The sequence below is a fragment of the Crinia signifera genome, chromosome 4 (assembly GCF_055691185.1).
Source record: "Crinia signifera chromosome 4, ASM5569118v1, whole genome shotgun sequence".
Classification (NCBI taxonomy): Eukaryota; Metazoa; Chordata; class Amphibia; order Anura; family Myobatrachidae; genus Crinia; species Crinia signifera.
In genome coordinates this window covers 140,900,775-140,913,019 of record NC_139220.1, presented here as the reverse complement: position 1 = coordinate 140,913,019, position 12,245 = coordinate 140,900,775, and the positions used below count along the sequence as shown (strand labels likewise).

The 12,245-nt window shown below is 41.4% G+C and overlaps 1 protein-coding gene across 1 annotated transcript in view; it reads left to right on the top strand.

The window, feature by feature from the left end:
- Positions 1 to 12,245, top strand: part of PPP1R12A (protein phosphatase 1 regulatory subunit 12A) — a 121,554-nt gene that overhangs the window by 80,065 nt on the left and 29,244 nt on the right. Inside the window, exons 11-14 of the mRNA XM_083182622.1 lie at positions 590 to 684; positions 7,364 to 7,480; positions 9,341 to 9,502; positions 10,619 to 10,795. Of these exons, the coding sequence (XP_083038748.1) occupies positions 590 to 684; positions 7,364 to 7,480; positions 9,341 to 9,502; positions 10,619 to 10,795 (551 nt within the window). The remainder of the gene's footprint in view (positions 1 to 589; positions 685 to 7,363; positions 7,481 to 9,340; positions 9,503 to 10,618; positions 10,796 to 12,245) is intronic.

Here is a 12,245-nt window from a genome sequence, read left to right as displayed (position 1 = left end):
GGCGATTCTATAACCAGGAGCTGCTCAATCTTTAGTACATGTCAGTGGTTCATGTTTTGGTTATGTGGTTCAGGCATTATACTCAGTGGTGTTTTCCTAGTGGTCTTTTTTTCTAGTTGAACTGAGATCTTCTGGGATGCAGCAGGGGAGGAGCCTGTATCTTAAAGATACATCATAGTTGCCTTTGCTCCTCCGGGCACACTACATCTCATGGTTAGTTGTGCCACTAGGATGGACTCTGAGAAGGGGATCCCAACGATAAGTTCTTACAGAAATCCCTTTTTATCATCCTTGGGGCTATCTTTGCTCCATTTTATTTGAAGCACATTGTATGAATGATCTGATGAACTTACTGAAGCTAAACCTGATTAGTTGATACATTCAGTATCCTGTTAATACTTATAAATGTTTATAGCTTGGTCAGCAGCTCAACATATTGCCTTGTTTTTTTACGGCACAATTCTGTTTGTTACACTATATATTTTTTTTATTTATACAATACATACAAAAGTGATGAATTAACACAATTACCTGATATGTGACACTATCTTTGTGAATTTTGAATAATTGGGAACTTCTTAATTTACAGGAAAAGGATGGAAGAGGGGCAAGGCTTGCATATGTTGCTCCAACAATACCACGGCGACTTGCAAGTACTTCTGATATAGAAGAAAAAGAAAACAGGTAATATATCCTCAAAGCACAATACTCACATACTAGAACTTTTGTTAATGGTTTATTAAACTTCTTAAGCATACTTGGTTAAAGCCCACTATACTTTATACTAGTTATCAGCCCATTAAAATGTCTGAACAACAAAACAGTGCTGTTATTGCCGACACATGTGCGCATCTAAGCAGAGCAACACTTTGTCGTGTGCAAACAAGTGGCCTCTGTTGTGTTGAAATCCTCTAGGGGAGGAGCAGTGTTAGCCTTTATCTATATTGGATAGATTTGTAAGTGCACTCTTTAGTACAGGCATGTCCAAACTATGGCCCTCCAGCTGTTGTGAAACTACACATCCCAGCATGCCTTGCCATAGTTTTAGCATTCCCTAATAGCAAAATTGTGGGAAGGCAGGAATGGACTTGTACTGTCACAACAGCTGGAGGGCCATAGTTTGGATATGGTTGCCTTAGTAGTTTATGTAAATATAGGTATTTACTGTTTTATACTCTCTTGTAGTGATGGCAGTATTTAAAAGTTGGTTTTGCTGATCTGAAGAGAAGTGAAATGTGTTTATTCTAAACCAAATTAAAACAATTCAATAATTTTTTAAGTCTAATTAGAAAGACCTGCTTTACAGTCATGATTGTGTTCAACTTTCCCTTCAACTACCCAGTACACACAATGTACTTAAAATATGTCATGCAATCCATCTGCTGCATGATTGTATTGATTGAAGCTTCATTTAAATAGAGGGCTGGCCTACTAGGGGCTTGGGGAACCTCCCCAGTCTCCCATCCTCCCCCTACCTGGGAATGTACAGAGCACAGGCAGAGCAGCACTGGCTCCCATCCCATGTGAGTTGTAAAAGAGAGCAGGGGGAACGTGGAGGGCTGCTGATGTCCTGAAGCAGACATTACATCACATACCTCCGGCGTTTTGGAATGTCTGGCACAGCAGCAGTGGTGGACACCTCTCCTTCCTGCTTCCATGCTGCTCAAGTGACTTAAGGGCAACAGAGCACTTCCTTCTTGTCATCTGACCCATGAAATGACAGATTGCTTAAAAGCACATGTAATCGGCTCCCAAACTCAACTGATCAGACATGCAGCACGTCAGATCAGAGGACCAATCCTCCAACACGTCGGACCGTGTATTGCAAGATTTTGTCCACAGGATGTGCATACAATCAATCATACAGTCCCTTGAGATTTTAAATTGGGTGCATTGTCCCCCATTCTATTTGCAAACCTATTTTGTTCAATCCATTCATAGTTTAAAAAACATGTTTTCATGTACACTTCGATTCTCACATTTCCACAATTTATTCTAGAAGACTTGGTGTGTGTGTGTGTGTGTGTGTGTGTGTTGGTGCTTCTGTTTTAAAACTGTATTGTTACTCCATTGGATTTTGTCTACTTTTTATGGTGTTCATAGCAGGACTGCGGAAGAGCTCCACCAAAACGGACTCTCTGCTCACACTTCGCCTCATTCTTATGATTGTTCTTACCTGCTTGTTATACCCGTTTCATTGTTAATACCATAGTGTTCCCACACTTAGGGGCCCATTTGCAATGCAATCTATGTGCCATATGAATGCCCAGGACCAACTAGCAGAATGCAAATGCATCAGGTGAATGTATCCCATGGCACAGGCATGTACAGGGTCTCTGTAGTTGCTGATGCCTGCCATATGCCTGGTGTGATTCATGGGGCTTCTGTACATCAAGTGTGACCGCCATGCACTGTACTATTTTCAGCAGAGGGTTCCTAGGGAGCTACATTTCTCAAAGTGTAGCCCATAGGCTACAATGAGTTACTGCAATAAAAAGATTGCTACAATTGTCAATATCGGGAGTTCAAAGCTTTCCCTATAACAGTAAATCTGGCTGCACTGCATAGAAACCTATGGGAGCTGTAGCTGCTGTTGGCAGTGGAGGTATCACAGAAGGTATCGTAGATATCAGCTGCAGGGTTATGGTATAAATCATGGGTCTTCAAACTGCGGCCCTCCAGATGTTGTGAAACTACAAATCCCAGCATGCCTTGCCACAGTTTTGCTATAAGCGAGTGTTAAAACTGTGGCAAGGCATGCTGGGATTTGTAGTTTCACAGCATCTGGAGGGCCACAGTTTGTCAACCTACAGTAGACATTGTCTACCATTTATACCATGGGTCTTCAAACTACAAATCCCAGCATGCCTTGCCACAGTTTTAACACTCCCTTATAGCAAAACTGTGACAAGGCATGCTGGGATTTGTAGTTTCACAACATCTGGAGGGCCACAGTTTGAAGACTCATGGTATAAATGTTAGACCATGTCTACTGTAGGTTGACAGTCAGGGCAGCCAGCCGTCAGAGGGGGACTGCAGTGACTCCAGTCCCAGGCCCCGATATAGAAAGTGGGCCCAGGACTGGAGTCTATCATTTTTGTTATAATTTCACTTGACACAATATACAGTACCTGAGGAGGTTGAACAGTCCAGTCATGGCTGCGGAGACGGGAGGTCTCGCCAGACACGTGGGAGGGGTTCCTTGCCTATTTTTTTCAGTTCTGGGCCTCACAATTTTTTATGGCGTCCCTGTCAACACTCACTAGGTCAAACACTGACCATTAGTGTTTGACCTAATGAGTGTTAACAGGGATGCTATCATAAATTTACAGTGACTACATTGACTAAATGTTGACACTTATGTTTTTTTTTGGTGTCTGTCTACATGGACACCATATAAGTTTGCTGTGTCCTCTCGGAAAACTCATGTTGAACTTTTTTTATCTTGACCATGTCTAACATAAGCTTGTGTCAAGCTTTTGTCCATTTCAACCACTTAAAGTTGTCGACCTAGTGTCCCTGTCAACCATTAGTGCTTGGACCTAGTGACCATCGACCTACACGTGGTCTACTCGGTGACTGCATATCGTGCTACGGCCCCCCCCTCCTTGCATTACAGGGATACATAATAATTGCAGCTAACCCACAAAAACAGGTGTTTTCATTGTTTGGTTGTTACCTATGACCTTATGTAACCGTAATTATTCATATTCTATACTGTTTACTTTGAGCTCGATAAATGTAAAGCTATATTTGTCTCCAAATATTTTCTGTCAATGTGCAGTCAATGATTACTTGGAAATGCCACAGTATAATATTCTATTTGCTATGTGACTAGTATCTTTATCACGTACTGTAGTTTTTTGGTTTTCTACCAATGTTCAACAAGGGCTTGTGTAACTGAGTTTCCTACAGTACGCAAGGTTCTGAGTGCGGATTGGTGAACTTATGCAGAGGAGTTCCTATTTACATCTCAAGCCTTACATGCTTTGGGCAGTATTCAATGCCTCAGATTCGCTGTATTTTACAGCGAATCTGGCAATTGGCTGGGAGTAAGAGCAAATTTTCTGTCAGAAAAAACAATTCGCCCTATTCAATGGAGCCGATTTGCTGCAAATGAACAGCGAATGTCTGTTGATTCATCACAATTCGCCGGTGGTTTTCAATGGGGTTTTTAGTGGAATTCGCCAAGAGTGTATTCAATGCTTTCTCCATTGATTTTCGCTATGATTCTCGGTTTTACATTCGTCATCTTTTTTATGTGAACTGGAATGTGATCTTTTAAAATAAAGGTTATTTTTTTTTTTTTTTTTGGGTGCCAAAAAATTATTTTTTTTTTTCTATGAAGGGGCATGCTATTTCTATTCATGTGCTTGTGCAGGATCGGGACCAGTGGGTGCAGAGGCTCCTATCCCAGCCCCCTGCCAGCTCTAGGGGGGCTCTTCCTGAGTCCCTGCCAGCCCTCCTTCACCCCCACAGTGTCCCCCACAGTGAGGCTTCCATCTCCCAGCTTCCCCGCGGCATTCCCCAGGGGGCTTAAAATTCGCCGCCATTGGCAGAGAGCCCCTGAGGCGTTGAATAGGGCGGACGGGCGGCTGCCGGGCAAATCTCCCTGAAGGGAGAGTTGCGGTGACAATGCAGCGAATCCTACACAGGATTCGCTGCCAGCTGCAATCCCGGCCATTGTATACTGGCCATTGACTGACTATGAGTTTTTTTGTACATTAAAATGTGTGGGGGTAGCTGTATCGGAGTACAAAAGCTAGGTGAATACTAAGACATTTTACTTCTATGTACATTTGTGGTTTAGCTGTTCTTCTATTTACTTGATAGTTTCAAGCTTCCTTTCCTTCCTTTGTTTTCAGTAGCGCACGCAGGGGGGGTTTCTGAGTACCCAGAAAGCCCTCCAGGAATTAAAAAAAATCGGCCCTGGGGAACCGGAGATAACTGACTTCAAAGCAGTGGTCCCCATCCAAGCCTGTTAATTGCTCTCCCCAGTCAGATATTTCAGTTTCTGTCTGACAGTTTTTCTGAGGATAGATTCCATAAGCTGGGACTCTCCCTCTTTGATGGACACTAGTAGCTTGTCTCTATTATACTATACCCAGAACCAGAGATATCAACCTTCCAGCAGCTGGTTACTGCTCCAGCTCCACACACCTGGTATGTAGTTTTATATTCTCGTTGGCGGATTGCTCTGCCTCCTGAAATCTGATTCCCTAGTCCCCATTACCATTTGGTAGGTGGGATTCTCTAGTTTTTAATTCCATTAAAAGCGAAGAAATCTATTTCCGACAACTGGCGATAACTGCAGTCAAGCAAGCTGTCCTCCCACCAGAAAATGATGAATAATAAGCCCACTCCACTAAACACCCTGGAAGTTATGCCCAATGCCCCCTTCTCCCACCCCATCTCTCATCATCTGTGCAGTAAAGGGGTAATTAGTGGAAATTACTGAGCCCTACATGCTGAGCGGTTGATATAATACCCTCTACCACCCGCAGGACATCAAAGCTTCCCCCACCGCTGGAGCATCGGTAGGGGCCCCAATACATTGCTATGTCCAGGGGTCTACATTGCTGTTATGTGTGTACACATAAACATTTGGTCTATCTATAATACTTTAACTGACCCGGCATATACTGGGTCACCTAAGTGTCCATCTCCGTGCTTTGCTCCGCCCCTCTCTGGAAACCCCCTTCTAAAAATCCTGCATTTGCCCCTGGTTTTATCTTATACAGGTTGAGTATCCCTTATCCGAAATGCTCGGGACCATGAGCGTTCCGGATAAGGGAAAATTCCGGTTTTTGGAATAATTTTTTTTGCCATACTTACCTGCCCCTGGTGGGTCCCCGATGGTCCCTCGGCGTCCATGGAGTCCTCCGGCGTCCACGGCAGGCCACCAGCACCGTCTCCGGCGGTCCCAGGAGTGCTTTGCGCAAGTTCCAAGGCGCGCCGGTGACGTCACCGGCTCGCGCAAAGCACTCCTGGGACCGCTGGAGACGCCGGAGAGGATGCTGAAGGCCTGCCGTGGACGCCGGAGGACTTGGTAAGTATTAAGAGGGTAAGGGGGGGGGGGGGGGAATTTGAATTATTCCAAAAAAACACGGTTTTTGGAATAATTCGGATACGGGATGCCCGGATACGGGATACCCGACCTGTATCTTAATTTGTTACAACTGTATATAGTATTTCCAGGCATTAGACTGTAGATAGATTTCTTGTAATTCATAGACTTATGGGAAATTCAGTTGTATTGGATGCCCGATCACACAATTAATTGTGTTGCTTGTTGCAGCCAGGTCTTCGTATAGTCCAAACCTGTCTAATGTCCCTGTCGTTAGGCACCCAATCCTCAATCTTTATGCACATTTCTGCTGGTCCCCTCCAGAAAGCCTATATGATATGCGGCATGTATATTCTCAATGATCTTGGCGGTCCATGAAAATAAACTACCTTAGTGTAAACATTAAACAATATTAACGATATTGTTTAGTGCCATCACCGGGTCCCCCACCTAACATGCAGTCACTGATGATATCATATTGGATTGCATGTTAAGACTATCGGGGTTAACTATATATCAGCTACACACTTAAAGATATACACAACATTGTTATAATGCATATCGGTACTTGTGTAATAACTGGACGTCCGATTTTGAGATCGGGTTGGAAAAAATCGCATCGCATGCAACCAAATCGCATGCGATGCGATGGACGCGATTTTCCATAGGATTCAATGTTAAAATGGTCCTGTTCATTTCCCCACTATCCAAGTGGGCATAGAGTTGACTTTTTATATAGCGTGGCGAGCGCAGCGAGCCTGAAGCGTGGCGAGCGCAGCGAGGGGACGCGGAATACATTTTAAGTAATCCGCGGGGCTCGCCACGCTATAGAAAATCAACTCTATGCCCACTTGGCTAGTGGGGAAATGAACAGGACCATTTTAGCATTGAATCCTATGGAAAATCGCGTCCATCGCATGCGTGATTTCACAGCTGCATCGCATCTGATTGTATGCCTTAAGTTAAGGCATACAACCAAATAATCGGGCGTCCAGATATTAGGCAAGTACCTGCATATCCTTCATGCAGATCGGACAGTGTGTACCCAGCTTTAGAGAAGAATGTCCCACCGTTGCACTCGTCTGAATGTAGCAACAATGGAATCGCCTCCCCCATATAGCTCTACTTCATGTTTTTGAATATTTCAGAAAATCAAGATACTTTTCCTTCTAAGTTACATGCATTTCACATGTGTTTAACCAAAACGAAGACGGACACACACACAACTTACTGTATTTTGAAGACATATACATAAATTGCTAAATTTTAAACTTATGTGTTTTTTGTTTTGTACAGGGAATCCTCTTTTGGTTTATCTCGTATCGGGGGATCCTATACAAGAAGAAAATGGGAAGATGACCTGAAGAAAAACAGTTCTGTTAATGAAATTTTAAATACAACCTATCAAAGAAGGTGAATGAACATTAATAGTGTTGGTATAAGAAAAAAAAATATTTAAAAATGTAAGGAAACATCAGATGGACATAATAGGCATTATGGTTTCTTAAATGTAAATGCCAGTTACCAAATATTAATATCAATGAGGTGCTGTAAACGTGACAATACATATATTTTGAGAGGTTTTTTTTTTTTTTTTTTAACTGCAATGGTTAGATTAGGTGTGCACTACCCAGCACTGGGCATTAGGGTTAAGAGATGCCATTTGTTGGATGCATGCAAATTTGCTGTGCTGGCTCTGACCTAGGTTTCATCCCTATCGGACTTCCTCACTAGTGTGGTTTCCCATTCACAAGCCCCCCTGTACAAGTGCAAGTCATTTTCAGCAGCAGTGCTTCTTCCTTTTTCTAATGTCTCTTTTCTGCCTCTATTCTGTATATTAGCACCATCACATCCTTCTGGATGGTGCGGCTAACTAATTTTCTCTAAATCTAGGAAGGGTAGTACTTTCAAAGCTTAGTATGTAGTAGGGACAGTAGCTACATTGTTTGTTCTTTAAAAGCAATTATAAGTGCTCATGGCTTAGGAGAGGAGATGTCCTGTGCGTGAAATAAAAGGTGGAAGACAACAGGCACACTTGCCTGTATTTGCAGCCTTTGAATTAGTAGAGCCAGACTGGCCCAAGATATCGGAGTTCATACAGCTCGCAATCACCTATAGCAACTGCACAGATATTTCTTCCCACCATGGGAATTAGTATTCCCACGGGAAACCTTGCATCTGCGAACATCTGGGTGACGTGACGGACACAGCCTTGAACTATCAGTACTAAGCGCCCTTTAATGGTCTTGCTCTTTAAAGAAGGAAATGCCTACATTATTTTGATACTTGACTTTTATACCATGTCGAATGTGAGATGGCAGACTTGCCCAGACACAACCTACCTGTTTTTAATTTGTACCCTATATAAAACCAATAAGAGCCAACCCTTACACCCAGATTAGATTTGTCTATGGTCCATAAAAGATGGTCATAACTGGTATCCGCACTCATGATAGATTGACTCTAGGTTGACAGTCTTAAGGTCAACCACTATTGGTCGACATGCATTTTCTTTTTCAAAATATTGAGCCAACACATGCCGACAGTTGGTATTTCATACCCTACCATCAACTACGGCGTGGAGGGAGAATATAATAGTGTGCCGAGCGCAGCGAGGCTCCGAGCCCGAAGCATGGTGAGTGTAGTGGTACACACAGACTCCCAAAAAGCCGTGAAAAACTCATGATGTCAATTTCTCTGTCGACCAGCATTTTAATCCCAGCACTGGACTTTGTTCTCACTGCTAAGGCAAATTCTGGGTGAAGCAGTTCTACCTGGTAATTTTGCCTTTTAACACAGGTTTTTTTTGCAGTGTGAACGGGTCAATCCGAGTCTGCATACCCAGCTCTCCAACCCAGGTTAAAAGCAGGGTTGGAAATCCAGGAATTTCGACACGGGTTGAACCTTTCATACTGAAAAAAAAAACATGTTAAAAATCAAATTACCAGGTCGACGTGCTAGACATGGAAATTTGCCTAGCTGTGAGAACGGGGTATAACTAATACTTTGGGGGGTTTTGATCAACTTAAATTGCATAATGGGAATTAGTGTCGGCACACCTGCAAATTTAGTAGTTTAATTCAAATACACAGAAGGAAAAGCATGGACCTATTAAAAATGGGTTTAGCTTATTCTACAGGAATTTGGGGGTCAGATTTTAATTAGTGGTGTAACCAGCACATTCTCCCAAGCTGTGTATAGTGATGGTCTTTGTTTCTAGTTGTTTATATATTTTTTATTTATTTTTTAAATATTTTTTTTTTATGGTTTCAGTGGCTCCTTTGGTAGAAGGCAAGATGAGCTACTTGGTTCTACTGTTCCAAGTACAACTTCTGGATCTACACCAACCGTTACCTCTCATGGACTTACAAGGAGTCTTTCCAGCACTATTAGTACTGCAAAGAGTACAGTGGGTTCTCCAGGCTTACCTAGCAGGTATAACTGCAGTCATATAATATTTTAAATTTTTGTTTAGTTTGTTGCAGCTTTATGTCTAATGCTGGGTAAATACTATATGTAATTTGTTCACCCGACATCGCCTACTGCGTCTGTGTGTACAGATCTAGGTCTGTGGATGACTTTTCAACCGATTGCATCAACCCTGCAGTACAGCTGATGCCAAAATCTTCCATATGCATTTGGCTGTTATGAGGGCCACCCGCCCAGGGATCACATTGACGTTTCTGTGGTCAGACCTGTCGGATGGAGTATTGGAAAGTGTGTCTACTGTACTGTATTGCAGTACTGTCTGTGCATAGTGCTTAAATTGTTGGATCTGTCAGCACATTGATTGACTAGCTGGCCAATCAATTGTTAAGGTGTGTACTCAGCAGAACTATAATTAGCCAAGAATATACACACACAATGAAAATTCAGATGTGGTTCATTATTTATTTTCCTACCATGTGGCGTAATTGCAGGATCTTAATTTGTCTTTCTGAATCTGCTGTGTCCTTTCTTAACAGCTTGTTTCTTTGTCTGAATATGGTTATATATACATGGATTTCTTAAATGTATAATAGGTCCACCAAACTGTTTTTATTTGCTGAATTTCTCTACCCACAATAGTTGAACAATGGACTGTCAGATTAACCACTTTGTTAACCCAGAAGTAGCATCAAATCTGTCTGTGTAGCAAGATGCCTGGATCCTGGTGAAGGGTTCCCTGTAGATCAGTTGGGGTTAGTGGAGATTATAGCATATGCTTGCTCTTGGCATTCAAATTCTTGGTAAAATATCCCCCCCTTTCTTTTTCATTTATTATATAAACTTTACAAATGCTCATGACTTGCTATTATTTGAATCACTAAAGTCATCCAAAGCTTTTAACTGAAAATGAAAAAGCTTCAGGGTCAATGTCCATATTACAGGCCCTAGTCACAATACAGTATGTCCTAAATCTCAATGTCTTGTGCTGTGAGGCTCTTTCAGAAACCAATTGGTTTCATTGCTAGTACATGTTAAATGTAAAAGTTATCTGCTTGATTAGAAATGGCTTTCATTGTGTGTTTGCTCTTTCCTTTCTGTGTTTTGTTGCTTGCAATGTTTTAGTACCTCAAACCGTTTTTGGGCAGACGATAGCTCTGAAAAAGACAAGGATACTATCCCTACAGCAGTCACCAATCCAGTTGCACCAACCGTTGTAAATCCCACCACTACTTTCACCTCTATGACCAACACTTCCACTGGCACTGTTCCTTTCACAGCGGAGGTCAGGGAAAGACGCAGGTGTGTACATTCTTTTACGTTAATGGAAGGCCTTGCACCGTGTCTGTATTATAGCATTTTTAAAGGTATTGTGCATTTGAAAAATGTGAATGTCAATAGTTTTGCTGCAGTAACTTTTATTAAATATCTGTAGGAAGGGGGTGGAGATGTTTTTTTTTTTTTTTATCAGTCTTAAGGTGCCCATACACTGTACAATTTCTGTGTGCGATAAGATGCACGTTCCCATACACATTCCATCGCACAGCTCGAAAAGTATGTGCTGCGCATATGTACTAGATTGCCTTGCATTGCAAAACGTATGTGATGCGATCTAGTCTGAATTGCATACAATAATTGTACTGTGTATAGGCACCTATACAGTATTTTCTTTAACTATTTGTTTTTTTGGGGGTTTTTTTTAGCCCGTTTTGAAATGTTACACTATTGTTATTACCTAAATGTTCTATTATCTGCTACAATCCTGTGAACACATGCAATTGATCATCTTACGTGTGTCGTTATCTTATTGAGGCAAACTTTTATGTTTAGCTATTCATAAAGAATACACATCTGAGTAGACCATTCATGTAAAGCTGCTCATGAGTCATTCAAAATGATTTGCTTTCCATAAAGGAAGGATAATTGTTGTACTGTGAATATTGTATCATCTGCACTTTGGGTCATTCCATATCAAATCACCACAGCCATTTTCATGGCCATCACCGATTTCAATGAAATTTGCTGTGCTTGTTAGGTCTGACAAGAAACAAATTTACACTAAATTTCAACATCATAGGTTGGATATTTTGGAGGTGGATCCATTAAAAAAATGAACAAAATAAGCAAATTTACTGCAGCAGAGGTCTTTTCGTTTGCCTGTAACTTGAGTTCTAATTAAGACAGATGAAATTAGTGTTATTTTGAAGCTTATGACTAGATCTTTTCACTTCAATTTTCATTTAGTAAGGTAGTACAAAATATATATATATATATATATATATATATATATATGAATTATCCCATATTTCATTTAAACATGTACCAAATGTCACTTTGGGACTCCTATGGGATAATGAGATAACAATAATTTACTGACAAGCAGGCAGCTAAATTATACAAAATTCTCACTTGCAGACAGTGTATTATAAAGTTTTGGAAAACAGCAATATAACCTTAATATATATAACAGACCAGGTTTTGTTCATGCTTTCCATGAGTTTAGTTTTGAAGTTGCAGACAGTTTCTCTTTCTGTGATGGTGTACACACGTCCTGTTGTAGTCATTTGGTCTACTGTTAGTATATCACAAAAATGAACTAGAAGAATTTCGAGGTTCCCTGGGTATTTGTATGATGGGGAAGGTCCTTAGGGATGGAGAAATCTGACCTTTAGTTATTTATACTTGTCATCTACGTCAAGAACACATGCTACCACCACTCTGCATCATAAAAGTGACAAAGCCTTAAAAGTCT